Source organism: Elgaria multicarinata, chromosome 11, assembly GCF_023053635.1.
Source record: "Elgaria multicarinata webbii isolate HBS135686 ecotype San Diego chromosome 11, rElgMul1.1.pri, whole genome shotgun sequence".
NCBI lineage: Eukaryota > Metazoa > Chordata > Lepidosauria > Squamata > Anguidae > Elgaria > Elgaria multicarinata.
Window position 1 is genome coordinate 6,721,923 of NC_086181.1, and position 26,560 is coordinate 6,748,482.

The 26,560-nt window shown below is 42.9% G+C and overlaps 1 protein-coding gene across 4 annotated transcripts in view; it reads right to left on the minus strand.

Moving 5' to 3' along the window:
- Positions 1-16,026: 16,026 nt before the first annotated feature.
- The window catches only part of MED24 (mediator complex subunit 24), a 78,143-nt gene continuing 67,609 nt past the window's right edge, over positions 16,027-26,560 (minus strand). For 2 of the 4 annotated variants that reach the window (XM_063136508.1, XM_063136506.1), the window contains exons 24-26: positions 23,230-23,310; positions 20,301-20,449; positions 16,027-16,843 (exon numbers count right to left, since the gene is read on the minus strand). In XM_063136508.1, coding sequence (XP_062992578.1) covers positions 16,727-16,843; positions 20,301-20,449; positions 23,230-23,310 — 347 coding nt within the window. In that variant the 3' untranslated portion in view covers positions 16,027-16,726. Of the gene's footprint in view, positions 16,844-20,300; positions 20,450-22,931; positions 23,070-23,229; positions 23,311-26,560 lie in introns of those variants that run through there. The other 2 variants (XM_063136507.1, XM_063136509.1) reach the window with 2 other exon arrangements.

Below are 26,560 nucleotides of genomic sequence, written 5' to 3' on the forward strand. Positions count from 1 at the left end.
GTAAGGCGGCTTCAACTGTCGCCCACACTTAAGGCTGGAAATAGGCCCTATTTCCAGCCTTAGGCATGGGCAGCAGTCGAAGCCGCCACACAGACCTCAGCAATGGTGGACGACAGAGCCAGGTAAGTGGGGAGGGGGGCTTACCTGGCTCCGCTGCTGCCATGATCCGTGCGGTGACAGCGGCAGAGCCAGGGGAGGGGGAGGGGGCTTACCTGGCTCTGCTGCCACCACAGTCCATGTGGTGATGGCGGTGGAGCCAGGTAAGGGGGAGGGGGGCTTATTCAGACCCCATTTTGTCCCCCTTCACCCCTTAACTGCATCCACCACCCACCGCAAAGGCAGGTAAGTGGGGAAGGGGGACAAAAAGGCATCCAAATATCGATCTGGATCTCCAGGTCTTGCTCCGGATCTGGTTCCGGAGCAGGTCGGGGGAGGTCCGGATCAGGATCCAAAGCAGTTTGGAGGGGACGTGCACAGCCCTAGTATCAGTCTCTGTCTGAAAAAAAACTCCTTGAAAGTCTTGCACTGATGGTATCGCACACCGATTCAGATGGCACATGTCACTTCAACGTCTTGCCCCTTTGGTTGGCGAGGCTGCGGGGTAAAAGGCACATATTTTTATTTATGGTGTTGCTGTCCACATATACAAGGATTCTGGACATTGGTACACAGAGAAATAATGGCTATTACCAGAGAAATGATTGAATAGGAACCAAAATTATTTTTATTATCAATATATAATGGAAGTATTATATGTAAAGTTTTGCTATCATCTTTGTTAACTGCCACTTGCCAGATAATCACAAAGACCAGTTGAAAAAAATGATAATTTGAACTTACCTGCATGGTATTGGAATATAGGTCTATGGCAATATCAGGAAGAAAAACCCCCTCATGATTTGTTTTTGATTCAAGAAAAGACAGAACCATTAGCATTTTATGCTATATGGTGGAGATTTATTCAATATACATCAGCTGGACTTACAACAATATATGTCCACTTCAACTTTGAGCATCTGGACATTATAACAACTAAATAAAGTTTACACAGCACACTCTTTCTTTTTCTTTTTTCCTTATCTCTAAAATTTGTAGCAGCCTACTAAGCCCCAGTTGTTAGGGGAGAGTTCTTTTTCTGTTATATCTAAAATAATGTTGTCCTTGTTTTTAAAAAAAAGGTGGGAAGGGATGACACGTGCAAAAGCAGGGGCTGCTATGTTGCCTAGAAACAGGGCAGAAGATGACAAAGATTTTATTATTTATATAGCTGAAGCTCCCTGGGCGGGTCACAAAAATTAAAACCATTCAAAGTATAAAACAAACAGTATAAAAACATGATATAAAATACAACAACCAGGATAAAATCAGCAGCAGTGCAGAAATACAAATTTTAAACAGCAAAGTTAAAATTGAATTTATAGTCTGTTAAAATGCTGAGAGAATAAAAAGGTCTTCACCTGGCGTCTGAAAAAAATATAGTGTGTAGATGCTAAGCGAGATGGTGCTACGAAGCCTTTTAAAAGTGGGACACGTTGTGAGTGGTCCTGAAGCCAAGAAATAGTCACATTAAGGATCTGCTTTCCATGAGAGGAAGGATGACATTTGTGGGGAAAGACCCTTTTCCCAACTTTGGGGGATCCCCCTCTGCCACACCTTGCCCCATTTAGTAGTATCTCCTAACTACAGCATTTTCAGAGGGGCTGCTGTGGGAAGCAGGGAAGGGGAGAAGTCAGTTTGCATCAGCAGAGTTGATCAGGTGTAAATCTGGATCCGGCCATGCAATTACCTAAAGCAGCAGTGGTTGCTCAGTCACAGGGGATCAGGGCTCTGCTGAGACATGTCGGCTCATATCTCCTTTTCCACTTCCCAGGCAACCTGCCATGACGTATGAGCCCTTCGCAAAGAACATGCACAAAATTGCCACATTAGTTGGTAGCGTTTCTTATTTCTGTTTGTTTCCTTCCCAGATGGCAGAACGAAGGCACACAGAAAAAGAAAGGTTAAAAAACGGGTGTTGCAATGAAGAGATCAGCAGGGCAAAGTGCTGGGAAGACAGATTAAAATTTGTATACACAAGAGAGTGTAAGCAAGAAAGAAAAGACTAAAATTTCAAAGCAAAGAGAAGAGAAATGGGGGGGGGGAATCAGACATCCTGTTTACCTGTTTTCAAACATCAGAGATTATTCAGAGGTTTGAACATGCCAAAAATTATGTAATCCAGGGACTGCAGATTATTCAATAGTTTGAACATGCCAAAAAAAATGTAGTCCAAATTTGAGCAATAATTTGGTTCTGCTGGAGATAGTACCAAATCCAGATGACACAAGCCCTTCCAACAATTAACTAAAACAGAATTTACCAGAAAGATCTTTTCTGCAAGTTTCATTTTTAAATGAATGGGAAATATGCTCACTAGCTGTTCATTGCATATGAAAAAGAAACCGAAGGTATCCCAAAAGACAGGATGGGGAATTTAATCCATTACCATGATTCTTAAATAATTATTTGCAAATCTCTCTCTACAGATGGTCAAAATTTCCCAGATTTAGCCCATTCTATTAATCCAAAATATGTAATAAACCAAAATATGTGTAAAACAAATATAGATTTAAGCAGTTGATAAATAAAATATAACTTCTGCCAGGGATCTATTTCATATCCTCATCTGAAATCCAATCAAAATCTCCACAGGATCTAAGGGTAAAAGAACACCTAATGATTTCCAAACAGCCTTGAGAGTTTCCTTCTAGATTTTTTTGATCATAGAAACAGCCATAGAGCCCAATACTGTGCTTGTATACATGGAATTCAATGAGACCTTCCATGCAACCCTATATATTTCTACTCAGAAGTAAGGCCCATTGAGTTCAATTAGTGACTAGAGAATTGTCACTTTACTCTTCTAAGGAAGTTTCAACTTATAATTGCAGCCTTAATATTGTCACACTTCCAGAAATTCCTATCTGTCTGCCCTTATATCTTCGTAATTTTCTGGAGGGTAATATACCAGTGGGTGATGGTGTCTCAGCTCCAAAGATTCGTGGATGGTACTGATTATCTGGATCAATTTCAATCCGGTTTCCATCCCAGTTTTGGGACCAAAATGGCTTTGGGTGCTTTGATGGATTGTGTACCTCAGGCAAGATGAGCTTTGAGATGAGGCTTTTATTGTGCCCCATTCACAGAATTTTACAGGGTGGGAGGGTGTCCAGCTGATGACACCTTCAATTTGTAACCCTCCTATGTTTTCCCACAGCTTACTCCATCTTTTTTCTTACAAGGAAAAAACAACAAGGAGAGAAAGACAGAATAGCTGCACAATGCCTTTTAATTTTTTGTGATAGGAACCATCCACCTGGCAACTTCTCCTTGTTGGTTCTGCTCAGTGGACGTTTAAATAAACATTCCAAGCTCTCCCAATAGTTATCTTATTTTGCAAAATGTAGGTGTCACCCAGTTTTTCTAGGAGCCAGATTAAAGGGAGGCAGAGAGGGAGACCTGGGTGTGTCAAAGGTGAGATCCAGAACATAACAGCAAGAACAGATTTTCCCCCACTTTCATGCCCCCCACAAAAGCTAGTATTTAATCCTGAGATGCCAGGATTCCTAGATATCTGACTGGAGAGTCCATATTAGGGCAATATCTTTATTAGCCCAACGAAAATGTCACAAACTAGTGCACAAGCTTTCAAGTTCTCTGGAACTCTTCATCAGGCTAGATGGTAAAATACAGCTGGAAGGAGGGGGAACGCTGGCGTTTTGCATTTAGTCAGTCTTAAAATGGAAGGAGGGAGGTGGTAGCAGATATTCAAATGAGGCTGCACTAAGTGATGTGATGGCTTATTTATTTTATTTTATTACATTTATATACCACCCCATAGCCGAAGCTCTCTTGGAGGTTTACAAAAGTTAAAAACAATGAACATTAAAAACAGATATACACAAATTTAAAACCTTCAAAAACATAAAAACAATATTGTATGTATTGGTTACATGTTGCACCTAGGACAGTCCTAGGATATTGGCTTCAATTGGCTTTTTCTTTTACCCAGTACAACACATCAAATTAATCTAGAGTTTTGTTTATATAAAGCCCTTCTAGTTTCTTCCTAATTCTGTTTTGCATGTACCACAGAACCTGTGGGTGTCGTGTCTCTACATAAGCAAACCCCCTCCTCTCCTCACCTGAAGACCTCCTTCAGCTTCTGCCTCATGTGCTCTCAGCTTGGATTCCCAGTCTGGTGGCTGCTCTTCTTCTTGACCAATGTCTTCCTCAGGCTCCCAGCCTCTCACGAAGAGACCTCCTGATTACTCTCCCTAAGGCAAAACTCCCCTAAGGCAAACTCTCTCTGAAGAACTAACAGACTCCCCCAGATGGCTCTCAACAGCTCCTGATATTCACTCCAGTCCGAACCCTCAAGCCAATCAGTTTTTGCGTGGCTAATATTCCATCACACCAATTCTGTTCAAACCAGGATCAATGAGCATCTTTGGAATGTGCAGCTATTCTTGTACAAGGCTATTATGTGCAACTATATGGTACCAATTTTGAACCCTAACCTTCCAGCTTCTCAGGCACAAAGCTCCAGTAAAAGGCACACCTTTTTTCTTCTCCTGTAACACATTCAGTCCTTCACAGTCATTGAAACAAAACACAATAGTTAAATTTTTACTTTAATTTTACCTCAGATTCTTCACAGAGGCATAAAGACTTGGATTTCTGAAGCAAGATTTGTATTAGGACCCAAGTCGAAGCAGGTGGCTTCTGAACTGGTCTGAGCCAAATCAGACTGGTTTCTGAATCACCAAATTGCAGTCATAATTAAATCTTGTGGGAAGTGCATATCCCTACTAATAATGACCTTGCAGGCCACAGTTTGGGTTTTACCACAGTAGGGTGCAACAGTAAGGAAGTGGGATCTGCAGTAATATTGCTCCCCCTGGAACTTGCAATCATGGAAATGGCTATACATCACTGCTGGGCAACCTGCCATAACAGATTCCTAAATCTTATGCCCCAAGACTCCTGGGCAAGATCCTATGCCTCTGTTTCAACAGGTGCTACAAAGATTTGGCATAAATTCCAGCCCCCCTCCTCTTCTTGCTGGGAACCATATACTTCATTCCAACGGACCACCATACCAGCAAAATCAAGACCAAAATCGCGATGGACCAATTAACTAACCAGAAAAGTCCGAAGATCAGAGGAAACAGGGAAGGCAGGGTTATGGAAAGCCTAACGCTTTTCTGGAAGATACAACTGGAGTAGTTTTCAGATGATAAACTTCCTTTTTGAACTGGCTACATTTTTGCTGATAAGATTTGATATGAGTACGTGTCTTTACAACTGTTCTGCAGAATATGAGTGAGTTAATACTTTGCTTATGTGACATGACTAATGAATCAGGAGTATTGTTCTGTCCTTGCTGTGTCGGGGTTTATTGCATTACATTGTTGATGTCTGGTACCATTTTTCTATCTTAAGATTGTGGTTATAAGCTCCATCACATCTACACCTTTGTCCTGTTTTTCCCTTGAATTATCCTACTTCATTTCCATAGCATATGAAAGCTTGCAAACTTACACCTGTGCACTTGTAAGTCCCAAGCCTTTTTACACCTCTCCTGCAGTGCAGCTGAGGTTCACTCTCACACCTTGTTGTTTTCACCAGCGCCTCTGCCCATTGCTCTCCTTTGTACCGCCCCCTACAGTTCATTTGTTGGTGGTAGTTGGACACCATGCCCTCCCTACCTAGGTTGTTATTCCCTGTTGCCTAAGCGACAGCCGTTACCCTCACCCTGCCTGGAGGCTTTGGAGCCTAAACATACTAAAATCAGATGAAGGCTTCTTACCTTTGAGTAAACCCCATTGAACTGAGAGACTTACTTCTTAGTAAACAGAAATAAAAACTCAGAAGTCACAATGGGGTTGCAAAGCACTTCTTTCCAGTTTGCTGTTTTAAGACTTAAAAAAGAAAGCTTCTGAGTGACCACACTATTAAAAATCAGTTCTATGTGTTCACTCAGAAGTAAGACTCTCTCTGTTCAATGGGGTTTCCTCAAAGGTAAGTCAGTATGTGATGTTAGCAGTTGAAATCAATAGGATTTACTTTTGAGTAAGGGAACAGTATATCTGTAGTTCAGGAACTTGAAGATGCACAGCTTCGCATAATCAAAGGAATGGAAGAGTGCTCCTATGTTCCTTCACACTAGTGGACTATAAGCTCCAAAGGGTTTGAGGGAGGAAATTTAAAAAATCTTTAAAAATCAAGGGATGACCCAATCTGATTCAAATTTGGTATGCTGAAAGCCCTCCTTAAGACCTACCACTGTGCCAGTTTGGATCTCTTTATCTTTAAAACTTATGCAGATGTAAGCATTTGTTTAATTTCCATTTTAAAAATCATTTTTAAAAAAATCAACAGATGATCCAAACGGATTCAAATTGGGCATGCTGAAAGCCCTCCTTAAGACCTATCAATGTGCAAATTTTGTTCTCTTTATCTTTAAAAATGAGGGTGTTGCCACTTGCCGGCAAGGAGGGTGCATTTTCCACATTTCTTTTACAGTGAAAATGCCTACTCAGGAGGAAGCAGGAAGAGGAAAGGATTTGAATTGGCATTTAAAAACACCCGCTGAAGAAAAGGCACACCCCTGTCTTTCATCAGCAATAATGCCCCTTGAACACACTTTCATCAGCCACACCGCCCCTTTAAAACATGCCCACAGAGCATTGGATGGATGAAAATACATGTTAAAGTTTGAGCGGTGTGCTTTTGCATTACCGGAAGAACAGGACTTTCCGAGGACCAAAATACTTTGCTAAGAGGGGGAGAACAACCGCAATCACAGCAGGACGTGGTCAGCGTCATTGGACTCCTTTGCATGCAATTCACTGCGCCAGCAGACTATAAGGTTGACATCATCTGAGTCCTTTGCATGCAATTCACTGCGGCAGCAGACTATAAGGCTGGTGTGATGGAGCTCTATATGCAAACTCCATGGTTTCAACATCAGTCAGCTCTTTCCTCACACCTCAGTCACTGTGTTCCATCATCTAGCCTGATTAAGAGTTCTTGGGACCTCCAAAGCCTGCACACTACTTTGTTACATGTTGCTCTGTCTAATAAAGGTAGATCAGGATCTACTTGTAGATCTTTGGGCAATTTCAAGCAAGGAGTTCCAACTCCCTATTTGTTTAACAACAGCAACCAACACTTAAAGCTTGGGTTTCCTCCTGAATAAGGCTGCCACCAAAATCAAACAGTGAAAATTAGTTATGCAAAATACGAAAAATTAGATATGTTTAGCTGTAACTCTGTTGTGCTGCAAGTACATTTCCCCCCCCCCCAAAAATGTTTTTATTAATCTAGAATAGTGGAATTGTGCTACCATGGAATACTGCAACTAACCGTTTAAAAATAAATGACAGCAAGAGGGGAAAATTGTCTCCTACTCTTGCTTCTTGTTTCGCCCTGCTCAGAAGACACCTTAAACCACAGCTTTAACCATGGTGAATAAGGCTTTTTGCCTTATTCACTGTGGTTAAAGCTGTGGTTTAAGGTGTCTTCTGAACAGGGCCTTTGTTGAAAGCCATTGAGCAAGCCAGGTGTTAAATGTCCAGAAAAGAGGAGTAGGAAATGGGAGAATTGAACAGCTGCTGCAGCTACTCAAAATCACTGCAATGTAAACTGCTCTTACACTTGGACAGGTACATGGCCTGTCTTCAAATCTTTGCTCTCTAGTGAGTGGCTGGCTATATGTTAACATTTGGGAGTGGGGGAGAGATTCCTTTGATTGGGTATTTGCAAGTTAAATGAATGGATTTACAAACCAACCATAACTGCTTTTACTCCGTAGAAAAGCTTAAATCCTCTTCCTCATCCTTTAATTCTTTTTTTTTTTAAATCGCAAACACACAATTAACAATTTTTTAAAACTTAGGTGGATCAGTGAGTGAACACACACCCCTGCTAAAATTGTGTTGAAATTGCTTCAAAATGCTGGGAGAAGGGATGGAGCTGACCATAAGGGATGAGGAAAGGGGAGGGGGTCTCCTGCCCACCACGTGGATGGAACATAGCAATATGCATACACCAGAAAAAGTGCTAGAGCCCTTGAAGTGTGAGTGGTCAATTGCAGTTTTGCACGTAGCTTATAGTGGGAGACTTCTGTCTGAAAGCACCCTCAGGCACAGTTGGGTTGTAGGAAATCTGCCCCTCACACCAAACACCAAAGAGAGGGGCACCAGTCCAACGGTAATCCTTTGCTTTCTTCCATTGAGATGAATTGTCCCATCCCTTTCCAACCATTGGCTGAACGGTTATGACATCACAGAATGTTCACAAAGATTCCTTCTTTGGAAAGATCAGCTACAGAAAGTTCAAAATTAGTCACTGCTCTGAAGAGAGGAAGGTCACTTTGGCAGGGGAGGCAAGGAAAGTTAGATTTTGCATATTTGATCCACATTATAAGCACCAAGTGGATTAAAGGGCTTCTCTACATGAGTGATTAATTGCACACTAGTGATTGGCCACTCACGAAAGTTTGTGGGTCTTTTAAATGACACTGTGAATGACCAGGACATCTCCTGTGGAATCCGTGGAAATGCCATCAAGAAAACCACTTTTAAAGTGATAATAGCCAGGAAAAAGCAGGATCTTCCACCACTAGATGGTGTTGTCTCAATGGAAGTGAACAAAGCACACTTAGAGGGAAAGTATTCCATTCAAACCATGTGGTCACGACTCTCCGTCCATGTAATGGAGCCCATAACAATTGCACCAAAAAACCAGGAAGCACAAACACCCCAGGTAAGCAACGTGGTTTCCCCTCAATGTAAAGATGCCAGAGACATTAGAAAAAGTTGGTATCATGCAATTGTTCCACCTTACTCATTCTTGTCTGCCTCCTCCAAATGGTCACATCCTGGCTCTCCATCCCACGCAATGTTCAGGCATTCTCTTTGGCAAAAATACCCTGGAATCAAAATGAACATGGCGCCTCACTCTGCCTCGAGGCTCTCTAGCACCCGTGCACTTCTTTGAACTCTTTCCTCTTTCTTGCCAAACTGTAACTTGCTGACACAGTCTGCCAGGCCAAATTCTTAGAAAGCATGGGGGAGGGTTGCCTTCTGCTTTCTGCAGGCCTGATGGCACCTCCGGAAGTCACACTTCCCTGATGAGCCGCTTCCTTTCCACAAGGCAAGTTGGGTCATTGCTAGAGAAGCACCAACAGGCAAGCTTGAGACTGAAGGAAGTCTTGTGTTGCAAGGTGATGGGAGAGCCCAGCTTGCCTGCAATCCACCACTGCTTTCAGTTTGGGTCACAAGCCTGGCGGTTTGGGTGACAAGTCTGCACATGCCCTTGGAAAGTATAAGTCAGGGGGTGGGCAGTGATGATGACATATTTTTTGGAAGTCCCACCATGGTTTTCAATGCTCCATAGCTATGAGTTTCTGTCCATATGGAACATGTTGAAATAATTCTTAGGAAACCCACTATAAGGCAACTAGGGTTCACTCCTGACTCTTTCCTGTTCTCTCTAAAAGGAGTTTTATTGTTTTATTATGATTTTATTAGAATGTAAGCCTATGCAGCAGGGTCTTGCTATTTATTGTTTTACTCTGTACAGCACCGTGTACATTGATGGTGCTATATAAATAAATAATAATAATAATAAAAGTGAAACTACACACACACACACAAATCAATTCATTTGCCCTTAAAGAGACCTGTCAGCATTTACATACACTTGTTCCCTGGGTGACCTTGGGCCAGTCACTATCTCTCAGCTACCTTGCAAGCTTCCAGAGGATAAAATGGGACAATTAACATGTATGCCATTCTGAGCTCCACGGAGGAAGAGGAAGAAGAAGAAAGTTTATTTATTTATTCCTTTTTTGGCACTTACGTTATATGCTTATATGCTTGGCACCTACGTTATATGCTTTTAGAAGCCAGGTGAAGACCTTTTTATTCTCCCAGCATTTTAACAGTCTATAAAAATTTTTTAACTTGGTGATTTAAATTTGTAATTTTGCATTGCTGCTGTTTTTATCTGGTTGAGCTTTTAAAGTGTATTTTATATTATGGTTTTATACTGTTGTTTTATACTTTGAATGTTTTTAATTTTTGTGAACCGCCCAGCGAGCTCCGGCTATTGGGTGGTATAGAAATGTAATAAATAAATAAATATTTTTATACTGTCCAATAGCCAAAGCTCCTTGGGCGGTTCACAAAAATAAGTCCAAAGTTATTACTAACCCACACATGTTTTTACTGTGCTGCCTGCCCAATATGGAAACCTGTCTTAAATATTAGTCATTTTAGGCAGAACAAAACTTTTTTAAATAGAGACCATTCTATTCCAGTTTACAAAAGTCCCCATGCCTGGCCCATCAGGATAGAATGTTTAATTAATAAATACATAAAGGGGAGGGGAAATAATTAATAACCCTAGAGACCAATAAAACTCAAAAAGCCCTTCTTCCTCCAAATCAGTATTTTTAAAAATGAGATAGAACGGACAGTCATTTGGCTGGATGCTTTTTGTGTAACACTTAGTACAAGCATGATTCCTGTAATAACGCCCAGAAGCAATCGCTTCACTCAAGGGACTGAAGTCTGGGAAGTCTGTTATGTGTTACACTCACATTTAGAGCAGCCTTCCCCCACTGCTGACCTCCAGAAGGTCTGGACTACAACTTCCAACAGCCCCAGCCAGCATGACCAGTATTCAGGAACACTGGGAGTTCTCACCCAAAACACCTAGAGGTTGGGGAAAGCTGCTTTAGACAAATACAGTCCTGCAAGTTAATTTAACCTTGTATCTAACCAGCAGAACATGCTAACTTCCTTGGCTGTGAAATTACAACAAAGATCCAGGGAGTTATTAAAAAGCTGGGGGAGGGGATTAAAAACAAAACAGATAGGTATGTTTTCCAGACAAATTTTTAAAGAAAAAAATCAAGATGGTCAATACTAGGGGTGTGCAGAGCGGGTCTGCTCTTCCCTGAAATTCGGGGCGGAGCTCCAATGAGATGATTCTCTGCTCCAGTTTGGAACAGGTTGGTCTCCCCGCACCATCGGGTAAAACCACTCCATTTTCAGAGAACTGCTCTACTAGCGTCAATGGGAATTAATTAACTGGCGGCAGCAGCAGCAGCGGTAGTGCTGTGGGCAATGCTCCTGGCCATCCTCCGCCCACAGGCAGGCCACGCTGGACCAGTGGGGCTGAGCAAAAGGGACTTCAAAATGCCCCCAGATAGGAAACTGCTAGGCAAAGCTGATGGAACTTTCCCATTTCCGTGAGGTTCAGTCAGCCTCAGCCGCATTGTGAAAGAGCAGTACTATGGGCTCTTTCTGTTTATATAATTTGCAATCCCTCCCCCTAAGCAATGTGATTGGAGGGGGGACAGGGAGGAGACTGTGGCTATTGGTTAGCCACAGAAGTCAATCTCAAAACTCACTGTCTTCCTAATGTGGAAGTGTTCAGTTAGTTGTCCATCATCAGCATGAAACAAGCCCTCATGTCACCTAAAAAACCTTGGGATACAATCTTCTAATCACAACGCAGGGTTCCGTCAGTTTTTGAACCGCCCCTTAACGGGCCTTAGTTTTTGAGGTCTGTCAGAGGTCCGTCAAACCCCCTGATTTTCAGTGTGGAGCGCACTCCCCTAGTTAATACCATTATTTATTTATTTATTACATTTTTATACTGCCCGATAGCCGAAGCTCTCCAGGAAGTGCACAAAAACCATAAAAATATAATAAGTATATAATAAATTAAATGTTAAAAGGTGAAAATGCAGTGATTAGATATAATATCTGTCTGCCTGTTTCAGGCAGGGTGATCTTTGCCCTCTCAATTGAACCCTTTGTAGAAGCCTTCGGACATGATCACACAATAGCGGTCAAGGAGATTTGACTGCATCTTATTGATACATTTTATCTTAGATCTTAAAGCCCTGGGTGGCCACCAAGATGGCTGATACTGACTCCTTACCAGCATAAACTTGCCCTTGAAAGCCACATTGTTTAACCATTTTTTATGAAATGTTGAGGGCAAGCTAGTATTAGGCTTAACAGTTATTTCAAAGTTTTTTTAGAAGCCTAAATTGTAAAATTACAAAATGGTGGCCAATTGAAATTTATTTGGGGCAACAGTGGAAAATCTGTATAAAATGTACTATGAAACTAAATGTGACAGAACATTAAATGTCACAGAACATTAAATGGTGCATCGTTCAGTGTATAAACCAGGCTTCTGTGACACAGCGATGCTGAGAAAATGGAAATTTAACCTGCCAAAATGGCTGCCAAAATCACAGAGTCTCAATTAAAACAGAAATAGATCTGCTATTTTGTAAGCTGAACGATTAATAAAGGTTTAGAACTACATAAATACCGTATTTCTTCGATTGTAAGATGCCATCGATTGTAAGACGCACACTAATTTCAGTACCACCAACAGAAAAATAAAACCTAAGACACGCCCGCGATTCTAAGACGCACCCCGTTTTTAGAGATGTTTATATGGGGAAAAAAGTGCGTCTTAGAATTGAAGAAATATGGTAGTATCTGGTTTTGACTTAAACAAGCTTTATGACTTCCAGTTACTTTTATATCTGCTTTTAATACTTGCATGTTAAATATGGAGAACATTCGCTCCAGTTCATCATACGTTTCCAGGACCATCTTATGACTAGGAACAGAGGGAATCCGCGGCATAACTTCTGCTGCTTCCTATGCTCTGCCAGCAATTTGCAGTCACTGTTACGTGATCTGTGCAGATTATGGGAGGGAGTTTTTGCCCCTACAGCCCTTTAAAAACAATTCCCTTCACATTTGATATCGGAGGGGAGGAGATTAACTATGACAGCTTCAGAGAACCAGTAAGAGCATAAGACGAGCCCTTCTGGATCAGACCAAGGGTCCATCTAGTCCAGCACTCTGTTCACACAGTGGCCAACCAGCTGTTGGCTGTGAACCCACAAGCAGAACACATGGGCAATGGCACCCTCCCACCCATGTTCCCCAGCAAGTGGTGTACATAGGCATACTGTCTCTGATACTGGAGGTAGCACATAGCCATCAGGAGTAGTAGCTATGGATAGCCTTCTCCTCCAGGAATCTGTCTAACCATGTTAAGTGTTCCTGAAGGTTTTATGTAGGCCTGAGGTTAGGAACCTATGGCCCTCCAGCTGTTGTTGGACTCCAATGCCCATCAGCCCTAACTATTATCCCTGTTGTCTGAGACTGATGGAAATTGGGAGCCCAATAGCATTTGGGGCACTGGCAGGTTCCATAGCCCTGACATAAGAACATAAGAAGGGCCATGCTGGATCCGACCAAGGGTCCAGCACTCTGTTCACACAGGGGCCAACCAGCCATTGGCCAGGGACCAACAAGGCAGGACACAACACACTGTTCCTTTCATGCCACATCTTGGAGCCAAGGCTCTGCAGACATGTATACTCCACATGCCAAAGTACTCCATCATAGCCCACTCACCAGATTTATGACTCTGGCATCTATCCTACTTTGCACTGGCAACATTAGTCAACTGTTGTCTCAGACAACAGTCCCTGACCATCCCCTGGTTGCAATGCTGTGTGCTTTATAGCCCCTTTGTTAATTTTTCAAAAGCCACTCCAACCCTAGGAGGTAGCGTTACCTAAGAATTGGATGACCAGTCACGGTGCTGTACGGAGAAAAAAAGGTGAAGATGCAAGTAAGCATTTTTCAAGACAGAGTGTAACCGCCTTGCCTTGATTCAGCCTGAGAGGATTCAGTACATACCACTTCAGTGCAAAAGCTGGAAGTGATGTTTTGCATAATGATTTGAGCTCAGTCGCTGCTTCCTCGTGTAGCCAAACAGGAAGGAAACCCAATCCAAGCTCTAAGAGCAACATGTTCTCTATATCCACGAGAGGCTCTTTTAAATGTTTCACCAAAGCCAACCAAGCCAAAGGATGTCCGACCTATCAAGTCCAAAGCACAATTCCCATCCAACCTCCTATCTGGACTGTACGTCATCAGGGTCCTGTTGGCAGGGTCCGGCCAATCCTTTCAGGCTAGCTGTCCGCTGACTGGCTGGCTGCCTGCTGCAGACTTGAGATGTTGCCATGTTCCAGCCAAACAAACAGTCTGCAATCTGACTGGAAACCTTGTGAGTTCACAGTTTCTCTCGGTTGTCTTATCTCAGGCAATTCCAAGAGGGCAGGCTGAGGGTTTTCCCGTTCCATGCTTATGTCAGGAAGTTTGTCACATTCACATTCAGAATGCCTCAGATGGTGAATTATGTTGGGATTGGGAAGGTCTTTCTTTCTGTCAATGATTCACATGTGCATTTTCAATCAAATGTACAAGACATCTATGACACTTAAGGGCGTCTTCTTGGACAAAGCTACTTGAAGGGCACATTTTCAAATTGCACTCAGACATGATTGGTCCAGTAATTATGTCCCACTGGGGGATTGCAAAGGGCTTATACACACCACCGAAGCATTTCCCCCTTCCTTCTGAGGCATCAGTAACAACTTCCAAAGTACAGTTGGATATTGGGGAAAGCAGACTCAGCCCCATTAACTTTTCCTTTGAGGGCACTTTACATATTACACAGAAGTTCTGGATGGGGAGAAGAGGGAGCGCAAGTGGCTCATGTACCTTCTTTCCATGCTTCTGGTTAATGCCCAGCACAATGTGGGGACGTGCGCAAGTTCTGGATGCACATCCAGCTCAGGCTTGGACTACACAAAAACAGAATGAAGTGGGATTTAGATGGTAGAGTGGACTATACCACCACAGGTGGTGGCATCACATTTTAAATGCGGTCCTACATTACAAAAAGAAAGGAAAAAAGCTCAGTGGGATAGTACAGCGGGGAGCAGGCAGACTGGGAACTTTCTTTCTGTTGTACTAGATGACGCCTTTGGCATGTGTTGGTCAGACGTCTTCCTCAAACTCACTCCATAAGTCACAAAGCTACATGACACCCCATGCAAAGGCTCAAATGCTTCCTGCTTCTCATTAGTAGAGAGGTGCTTTGTTTATTATTTATTTCTTGCATTTCTATACCGCCCAATAGCTGAAGCTCTCTGGGCGGTTCACAAAAACCGCCCAGAGAGCTTCAATTGTTCAATCTATGCCACAAAAAACCCTGAAAATCTTCATGGCAACTCTGGTTGCTTCACACTGATCTCTCACAATATATTTCAAGGAAATAGTATCAATGGCGATTCCAAACTCTCCCCACTAACCCAGCCACACAGATCAGAAGGAATGTGGAAGAACCTGCCTGTTACTCATGCATCCAATGAAAAACAGATTTAGAGGAGCTACTGAATTCACAAATTCTGGAACTTCCAGACAATGCTGGGGTTTCAGATAATGTCCACATCTATAACAATTCCAGGAATGCAAAAAATAACAACAAATATTCAGCTGATGACCAGAAACCCTTCTGCCCATGTTCCCCAGCAACTGGTGTACACAGGCTTCCTGCGTCTGATACTGGAGGTAGCACACAACCATCAGGGCTAGTAGCCACTGATAACCTTCTCCTCTTCCAGGAATTGATCCAACCCCCTTTTAAAGCCATCCAAATGGGTGGACATCACTACGCCTTGTGGTAGCGAATCCCATAGTTCAACTATGCGCTGTGTGAAGAAGTAAAACCAGCATCAGTGAAATGCACTGTAGCTAGTCCTAATTCTATACAAATGAAAGGTGAATTCTACAGCTTGTAGCATTTGCACACGTTTTCTCATATTGTATCAATTATTCTGGTTTGGCAAGACATGGGGTGGAAAGAAACTAGGCAAGGCCCTAAAGAGGCCCCGTTCCTGATCCTTTGAACCCTGCTCATCCCTCGAATGCCAGACCATGCCAGCTTCTAGGATTTCGTCAGATGCTGCCTATTTTTGCAGGCATAAAGACTAGAAACCTGTTGAGATTCACTCTGTGTCGAGCGTCAAACTCTGTGCTTGCGAAGGTACGAACACAGAATTTAGGAAACACACACATCTTTGTATGTAATCTTTTTCAGTATTTATAAAACATTTTTAATTTACAGAAGTAAACAAAATAATGTAAGCCTATATGCACATAAGCAAGAAATGAAGTTTTGGGGAATTAGATTATTACACTCATCTTGTGAAGTTCAGCCTCTTCATGAAAATAGTCTGTGTTATGAATACGATTTTTTTTACCTCATAACTATTCCTAACGATTTGTGAAACTACTGCAAAAAAGTGATTTTAAAAACAGGTTGCATTTCTTCGATAAACAGCTTTTTTCATGTGTTTCAGAATGAAAACAGGGGGCTGGATGAAGGGAAGAAGCCCGGATGTTTGTAAAGCAGGAAAAACCAAAGGAGAAAAATATATATAGATATCAGCAAACACATTCAGACAATCGTCGCAAGTGCTGAGAAATTGAGATGCTGGTTGAAAGAAAACAACACCAAAAATCCTTGGTAAACTTTGGGGTGGCAACCACGGAAAGTCCAAGCCTACTGATGGGACACTCTTAAGGTGCACTGGAGACCAACTCACTGTCTTGCTATTTTCTCTAATCACTGCAGTGCCTGCTTCTGTGGAGCGTGCATGTGTAGTTCAAGGAAGCAACGTGGCTGCTTTGGAACAGAGCGTCTTCTTCATTATCCAGCCTTTGCGGAATTTGCTCTCAGGGTTCCACTCTTGCCTGAAGCAGGGTCCATGAGATGTTCACAAGGCAGCAATGGCTTTGGCAGCCACCCTTCGGCCTAAAGGCAAACTGAGGTCTGTGATGGCCAGCACAATTTTGGGGCTAGACATGGTGGATGCTTTCACTAACTCTGAGACCTGTGTAGGGGTAAAGAAGGGGAAATAGGTTAAGGAGCAAGGGCGCATAGTGGTGGCAATTAAAAGCTAGCAGAAAGCACTGGGATTGGGGTGGGGGAATCCTCTTTCAAGCAACCCATTTCCCTTCATACTCAAGCAGAAAAATCATCTGCCCATCTAGGAACAAAAGAAGCTGTCTTATATGGAATCAGACCACTGGTTCATCTAGTTCTGTGCTGCCGTTCATTACGTTGGGCCTCTTCAGCTGGCTGACTATTTAAAGAACCTGTTGGTGGCTAAATATCGTATTGCCTTCTCCAAGGCCAGATGCAATGTTTATTCTATTGAATTACTTCGGGGCAGATATGCTGGTGTCCCTTATCAGGAACGACAGTGCCCCTGTAGGAATATGGAAGTGGAGACGATGGAGCATATCCTTCTGTCCTGTAGCTTTTATAATCAGGCCCGTCATCTTATGATCACCTCATTGTTGAGTAAACTGTCCAGAAGTTCAGACAAATTTTATGTTAAGTTTCTGTTGGAAGATAAGTCCTCAAAAGTAACTTTGGCTGTTGCTAAATTTCTTACAGTTGCGGTCTGTGTAATAGCTCTAACTGTCTGATGTTTCATGTTTGATTCTTGTTTTTTCATGGATCTATGGATTGCAATAAAGATGTATGGTATGGTATAGTTCAGTGCTGCCTACACTGGTTCTCCAGGGTTTCAAGACAGGAGTCTTTCTCAGCCCTATCTTTAGTTTCTCTCTCTCTCTCTCTGCATAACATACCGTATTCACTGCATTTATAAACATTAGCTGCCTGGGACAGGATTCATGGAAATGCAGGATATAACTATCAAGAATAAATGCATTTGGATATTATTTTTCTGCCAAGGCATTCAAAGCAGTTTACACATTTAAAATCCTAAAGTGAATGGAAAGCACACATAGAACAACAGCAGACTTGTCTCAGGCCATTGATGGTCTGCTCAGGAGCTGATGGCATAAACACAGTGGCCTGGGCTGCTTCTTTTCTGCCTTTTCTCAGGGCACGCAAGTCTCTAAGCAGCGTTTGGGTGACCCATTATCATACCCCATCGATGCCACACAGTCTTGCGGCTGCTGTAGAAGTTGGAAATTACTGGGCGGGGTGTAGAGAAACGTTGGATTTACCAACGACAGCTATTTCTGGTCATGGAGAAGAGGAGAATGAGAATTTATATCAGACAAACCTTCTGGCCTACACAGCCCCATTATGGGATTGACAATCGCTGAAGAGGTACTGGCCTGTTAATCTTATCATGGAGATGCCTAGCGTAGAAGCTCTCACTCGGTCTAAATGGTTAAGAGGAGCCATTGTCCTCCAACTAAGGTTTTTTTTAAAAAAAAAAATACACCACGCTCCATGAAACACCTATTCTTACAGTGAATACCAGATAATATCCCTTTCCCAATTGCTTTTCAAGCATTATGTTTTGTTTTTAAATTAGCAGGATTGTATCAGGGAAGGGTTGTTTTTATGTATGATTTCTGAGACCAAACAGTAAAGATAGTTCAAAAGTTTATTTGCTTATTTCTCTTCTTCATGTTTCTATTAATATGTAGCTAAATATAAATGAAAGCTGTAATTTTAGTTTACAGTTGGGTTGTTACATCAAACTGGAGGTGGTATGTGGGTCTGATTTAGGCTCAAATTTTATTCCACCTTTCAATGTTCAATATCAACATTCCAGTGTGTCAACTCAATAAAGCTTTCAATCAGGCTTCCACAGCCTAGTGCCTTCCATAAAGGTTAGTCTACAGCTCTCATCGGTGGTTTCCCAACACATCAGGAGGCCCCAGGTTGATTAAATAGATGCCAAAAAAAGAAAAAAGAAAAAGCTGCAGCTCATGCAATGTTTTCAACATCAAAAGCTAGAGAAATTTTTCTTCCTGTACGGTAAAATTCCTACAAAACTGATATTTCTAGAAAAAAATGTGCGTGCATGTGAGAGAGACCTGCGGTGTTCCTTCATGACATTTTCTCAAACCTTAAAAGTCTGTATTTAATAGCACAACCCTATGTGTGTTTACTCAGAAGTAATTCCCACTAAATTCAAGGGGGCCTTACTCCCAAGTAAATGTGAACAGGATAGCAGCTTCAGTGATCCTCACCTATTCCTCTGTGATTGGTGTTTCCATTTCCTCACAAGAGGCTCCCCCTGGTGTCAAGAAAGTCAAACAACAGGCAAGAAAGAGGCATCCTTAAAAATCCTTAAATAAAATAAATAATCCTCTCACAGGGCTTGTTTTGATGAGGGATTTGCCCTGGGGTGGATCCGGAGTGGCGGCAGGTCATCTATATGACGCAGCCGCCACCCCAAAGCCATCCAGGGGCAAACCCCCAAAGCTCCGCTTTAAAAAAGTTGGGCACTCACTCCCAGTATTTTCTCTTGGAGCTGGTTGGAGGCGAGTCTGGGCAGATGGTGAACACTGATTGGTCACCATCTGCCCAGACAGGGGGGAGGGGGTGGGCCAGCGGGCTGAACGGCCATTGGCCCACCTCTGCACTTCTCCAGCATGGGGAGAACCCCCCAAAAGGGAAAAACCAAAGAAACGGGGATGCAAGAAGGTGCGGGCACTCCATGCACAGACTCGTCGCCTCCTCCAAAGTAGGGGGGGGAACGGGGATGCGAGGAGACGCGGGCGGCCTAAGAAGGGGCGCAGCGCCTCCCCCAAAATAAAGGGGGGAAAACAAACAAGCGAACAAACGGGGATGCGAGGAGGCGCTCCTCCTTGCATGCAAACCCACATGGAGAACGCGAAGGAGCGTAAAGGCAGGGGTTAGGGGGCTCCTGGCACAAGATGAAGATGAAGCCACAGTTGATTTGGGTGATTCAATTAAGTGGGGGAGGCTGGCTCATGCTTTTCAGGACAGCGTCGCACGACTGCTGGGCATCCAGCAGGCACTTTTTTCTAGCTGTTCCACAGGGGCGCTCTTGCTAGCAGAGAGCATGTTGTCGCCATGCACACGAAGCTCACACGAAGCTTTTGCACAGCATTGCTTAACTGTGTTAGCACTACCCTTCCATCATCATGTGGGCCTCACCATTGGATCCATCCTAAAATGAACTCTGAAGAGCAAAGACTCAATAACAGGGGAAATTCAGGCATCAGTGCTTTGGAGGTGGCATTTTTATCAGGGATTCAGAAGCGCAAAGGGCTACAGGGCACCTGAAAAATTATTCTTCTCTTCCCAGGGGCCAGTAGCATTGCTGACATTGGCAGGTGGCCATGGCCGAAACTGTGATTGCTGAATGATTGAAGGGGGGGGGGGGAGTTTATCCAAGCCATGCTAGAAAGGGCTACAGCCATAAGCCATAATCTCTGCTAGAAAGCAACTCTCAACAGATCTCTGGGCGGGGTGGGGTGGGGGGAAAGCCAACTCCATGAGGAAGAACTACAGAAATCATCAACAACAGAAAAATGGCAGCTGCTCACCATGGTGAAGGGCATAAACTGTAGGATGCTGCCACGGCTTCCCTGCTCCAAGCAGTCCACGCACTCCTCCATGAACCACTGGACAAATTGGGTGTGCGTACCAGCTGTCTTGGCTCCCAAGATGGAGGAGATCAGTAGAAAGAGGTTGGCTGAGGAGCAGAAAGGGAAATAATTAGTCGCGTCCCGACGTCACTTTAAGCCATGATAGGTTTTTACTCACAGTAGCTTATTTTGAAAATACTAATAATACTAATAATATCCTGCCCTTTTTCCAATACTGGGAGTCAAGGTGGTTTACAAGATTAAAACATATACAATTAAGTAAACTACTGTTATCCTCCACACGATCAGACAATTAATTTATAGAGCTACTTTGCGTAATCTGAGTCATCCCTCCGCCCCCCTGTCCTGCTGCAGTCCTCCTGCCCCAGCAGTGTTGCTGTTTCACCCGTTGACAACATGGCAGCAGCCTGTTTTAACCTTCCACAATATCCCAATGAGAGGGCAGAGGTGTGGGGTAAAGTACGGTGGCTCAATTCAGCACTTCCAGCATCACCCTGACAAGGGAGGTGGTTCTAAAGTGCTGGGAATTTGCAGGATCTGGGCAAAACTTCATACACAGCTTCCCCTAGTCAGGAGGCAGCTGATACACCATCAAAACCTTGCACGATTACACACAACGGAACAAAATCCCTGGTGAACCAAAAAGGAAGTGGCGCAAATAAACCACTGGAATTTTGCAGGATTCAGGACCAAACTTCCTATACACCCTTCCCTAGTAAGGAGGCACCTGATGCACCATCAAAACCATATGCAAACAAAGGAGCAAAAACCCCGGGTACACCAAAGAGGGGTTGGGGCAAATAAATCCTTGGCAAACTTCATATACAGCCTTCTCTAGCAAGGATGCACACGAGGCCCATTGAAAAACCTGCACACTGACATAGCAACCTCAGTGAAAGCACTTTTTTGCCAAAAAGGGGGTGGCAGTTATATTTCCATGGAAGTTTGCAGGAACGGGATAAAACTTCATATACAGCATCCCCTGGCAGGGATACACACAAGGCAAAATGACAACCCTCTGTAATTGCCACTGCCCAACCGATAGTTGCATTCAGACAACACGATAATCAATGGTGGAGTAATAATTGACTTGACAGTTGGTTATCTAGGCAGTACTCCCAACATAACATGATAATAATCAACCGTGGTGTGGATTAGGATCAGTTGACTACTAGTCCACATTGAGTTGACTCACTCATCCCACGCCCTCTCTCCCCCCAGTCCTCCCACTAGTATCCCATCAGCCATTGCTGCTGAAAATCTGTCCTACCAGTTGGACTAGAGCGGCAGCCACTGCTTTGACCGTTCTTGCCTTGCGACTCTGTGGCTGACAAAATAACGCATGGTGACTGAGGAAATAATTAATGGCGCCCTCCACACAATACAATAACCAATGGTGGTTCAAATAGCCAATTCTGCAGAGCGCTGGTTGTTTCGGCCAAATAACCAAATGTTGGTTAAAAACTCCATCCACACAACACGATAGCCCATAGTGGATTAAATAATCACAACTGCTAGAAGATCTAAGCAATGTCAGGAAAAGGGGTACACAGATTTTTGTAATACCATCATTATAATGTACAAAATCACATAATAAGCGTAAGTGTACATATGTATGTATGGTTTTTTTCAGTAACTGAGAAAAACAGCATTACAGGCCTCTGGTTTCTTTCACAGTCGCTTCCTCAGACCATCTCAACTGGTTACACCATCCCAGTGCTTATGTCATGGGAGAAAGAAGAGGAAATGTTTGATTAGTTCCTCAGTCCCAAAGATTTTTTGACCAGGGGTCCCAGGCAAAAACGTGCAGAACTTCAAGGGTGGTGAGTTTTTTGAGCAGCTGTATACACACACACTTATGCTTAATATGTGATTTTGTACATTATAACTATGGAATTATAAAAATCTGTGTAACCCTTTTCCTGACGTTGCTTAGATCTTCTAGCAGTTGTGTGCTGCTTAGCATTATCCCACTTTGGTAATCTTGACTGCTGCCTTCTACGTTGTGATTTGGGCTAAATAATCAACCATTGACTATTTAAACCACCATTGGTTAGTGCGTTATCTGAACCCAGTCAGTGTTTGACACTTGGGGAGGTTGCAGAGCGCACTGCTGGGGAAGGCTTAACATGGGGTCAGGCTGAGAGTGCAATCAGGTGTAAGGCAGATCACGGAAACAGTGATCTGCCAGTTGGAGGAGAGCAGCAGCAGTGGTTTTGACTACTCGTACAAGTGGCTCCGTAGGCGACCAAAATAACCTCCTGTGACTGACACATGATACTATAACCCATGATAATTTAAATAACCCACTCTGCAGACTGTGGGTTATCAAAGTGAGTTATTTTGGCCAAATAAGCCATTAGGGCGTAAACAAAACTCCTGACACACAACACAATAATCCACAATGGATTAAATACATTTAATGGATTAAATTCATGGATTAAACTATGGCCATAGCAACCAAAAGTTACATGAACCCAAAATTTCCCCACATGGTACAGCAAGGGGAAGGCTCCAAACTCAGTTGTTGAAATAAATTGATACCTTCTCTTTAGTTAATACCTGAAAGGAAAGGCCTGCCTGGAAGCCACACCACTGAATATGGTAGTCCCTTGCCTCTTAAACTCAGGTCAAAGGGTCCAAGGATTTCTGCTGACAGAATAGCAGTCTTCGTTTTCTTTGAAACCATCTTCTTTATTTACAATTCTAGGACCAAATTGGAACATTCAAAAGCAATTGAGTCCTGGGAGATCCCTTCATCAAACAAAGCTCTGCGTATTTAGGACAAGTTTCAGCCAAGCTAGGTGGAGCTCTGGCCTAGTTCTAGAACTTTCTCCACAGCCTGGCTAGAACTAAAAAGGCTTACCGAGGACCCTGTTGAGGGGATCTCTCATGCTGACTGTGTGGAGTTGTGAGGCAGACAGTGAAGTGCTCATGGTGCGGTCTGCTGAAAGAGAAAAAATATCTTAGTTTAGTGACAAGTAACTCAGCCTGGGAAGCTACGTCCCTGAATCTCAACAGCAAATACCTTTCAATTAGACCTTCCTCTCCTTTTCCAGTGGTCACTTATGCAGCCTGGGATGGCAAGAAGAGGAGGGTAGTGGGTTTTTGCTTTGCCAGTACTGGGCAAGTCAATTTGATTATGTGAATTGATGATGATTTACATTTATACTTATACTTATTATTATTATTTACATTTATACACTGCCCCATAGCTGAAGCTCTCTGGGCAGTTTACAGTGGCAATGTCAACTACCCCCTTAGTTTTAGAAACAACATTTAGTATCTCGAAGTTCTCAGCCTGCATTATCTCCATAGAACCAAACTCAGCCATCAAAAGAACCTGTGCAGTGTAATGTAACATAATGAAACTGCACTATAAATTTGGATGCCCCTGTTTCGAATATTGACCCTACCATGAACTTACCAGGTGATCTCAGGTAAGCCACACTCTCTCAGCCATAGCTCCACATCCTCAGTGAGGGGATAACAACACTGACCAAATTGGCAAGATTGCAGGAAAGACTGCAACATGATAATGTACATGGAGCACTTTGCACATCTGAAAGCACTATATAAATGCTAAGTAATATCACCACCCTGGCGGTTGTGTGTTAGCAGAGTGGGTCTCCGCAGGATCACCACTTGCTTTGCTGCCTGCTCTCTTTTGTCAAAACATGATTATGAACTTGAGATGAGACCAAGTTACTCCACCACCCACCCACCCCTTTCTGTTTGACTACGTTCCTCCTAAATGCAATCACACCACTTAAGCGTAGTAATAATGTTCAATCAGTCCAATTATCAGCACCATCACCACAATTATTACTTTATCATTTGTAAATAAAACACATTAAACATTAAAAATTGTTTTCTAACAACTCCATCTTGCATGTTAGAGCACTAAAAAAGTCAACAAGAACTCTGATTGGGCACTTGTTGTAAATCTCTGTACATTATCCACTGAGGATTAGAAATCCTTTTTTTAAAAGAGAGAGAGAGAGAAAGTGTAAGTTCAGATTCTTTGAATGCTGAATTCTGTGCCCAGTGCCCATATCTGTGCTTTATGGGGTGCAACTGCAGAGCGTGTTCAGAGGAGGGCAACCAGAATGATCAGGGGTCTTGAAACAAAGCCCTATGAAGAGAGACTGAAAGAACTGGGCATGTTTAGCCTGGAGAAGAGAAGATTAAGGGGAGACATGATAGCATTCTTCAAATACTTAAAAGGTTGTCACACAGAGGAGGGCCAAGATCTCTTCTCAATCCTCCCAGAGTGCAGGACACAGAATAACGGGCTCAAGTTAAAGGAAGCCAGATTCCGGCTGGACATCAGGAAAAACTTCCTGACTGTTAGAGCAGTGCGACGGTGGAATCAGTTACCTAGGGAGGTTGTGGGCTCTCCCACACTAGAGGCCTTCAAGAGGCAGCTGGACAACCATCTCTCAGGGATGCTTTAGGGTGGATTCCTGCCTTGAGCAGGGGGTTGGACTCGATGGCCTTGTAGGCCCCTTCCAACTCTGCTATTCTATGATTCTATGAATGCACGCAGCCCAGTCACACTAGCACCTGTACGGTCTATGCTGACAATTCAACAGGCTAGTCTTGGATGGTGAGGTTTAAAAGGCAGGACTAGTTTGCCTTTTATCTCTTTTTCTTTTCTGCAATGGAATTAGCCTGTGAACAAATCTGGGTGCAATGATTCTGGAGGAAAAGGAAGTTAAATTCCAACACTCCCTGCTGTGATTCACACAGCTGGATCAAGGATGAAAATCTCCCCCCTCTCGTTTTTTTCCTGCCTGCTCTCTTTTGTCTTCTTGGTCATGAATCATCTTGTGTGTAAATCAAAGTGGAAAGGAAACAAAAGTGCCAACTCACTGCTGTGACAGAATGAAATAGGTGGTGAAACTTCCAAATTCCATTGCTGTGAGGAAAAAGTGAAATCACAAGGAAAGATAACGATGAATGGGGAAATCACAAATGCCTTGAGAGCAATTGAAAAAGATAGGATCTTTGAATCAGAGGGCAAGAATCCAAGGCAAGGAGCAGTGGTATTTGCGGATCGCTTTTGCTGTTGTCTTTTTAAGTATGATGATAGACAAACACATACAAAGCAAATTAACTGACATGTGCTGTTTTGATTTTCATTCCAGAAGATTATTTGGGGCGGACTTTTGCTCTATCCCATGACAATTGTGCTAGGAGTTAACACAGGGCTCTATTGTGTTGTCCGTACGATTCAATAAATATGTGACGCTGCTGGACGGGGTTATTTTGAATTGACGTGTCATGAATGCGTATGTGACACTCAACTCTATGGGTGGGTTCGCATGTAACGCTAATCCACCTGGAGAATAAGACACCGTGGGTTGGTTGTTCACTCAACAGACAGTTAGGTGAGCAGCAGCTCAGCACTGCCTGTTTCCCCCTCCAGTCGGCTCCCTGCACGTATCCCAGTGTCCTTTGCAGTACAACATGTTGCATTTCCTTATCTCGCCCACCCCCCTGCTCTGATCGCTACCATTTTTGGAGTACTTATTTGGTTTGCCACCTTAAAAAAAATGTTGCTTCAGAACTGTGCAAATGGGGGCATATTTTTTAAATTATATTATTATTATTATTATTATTTCTCACTCATGGTGGTTTTTCTAGACAAACATGACAGGCTTTGCCAAGTCATGCTGTCTTTTACAAATTCAGAAATTTCCGGACAACTGAGCATGTTTTAATTATGAATGCTTTCTGGATGTTGGTGTGGACATATTTTGGTAGGTCTAGTTTCTGAAGGTTTTCTGTATAGTTTTTTTGATGTGATGCCGGTAACTGATGTGACTAACGGAATAATTTTGACCTTTTCCTGTTGCCATAGTTCTTTGACTTCCATGACCAGTGGTGTATATTTTCCTCTCTTTTCCTCTTCCTTTTCAACATTTTTATCATTCGGTATTGCTTTGTCGATGAGGTATGTGTTTTTTTCTTTTTTGTCTATGACCTTTACGTCTGGTCTGTTGCAAGGTATTGTTTTGTCAGTATGAATTGTTCTGTCCCATTATATTTTATGATCTGCATGTTTCGGCTGAGTATGTTTAGTATGGTGGAGGTTGTTTGATAAGGTTGAATTTGATGGCCAGTTGTTGGTGAATTATTTTTGCAGCTGTATTGTATCTGTCTGTCTAGTCCATTCCTGCCAGAATTTTACA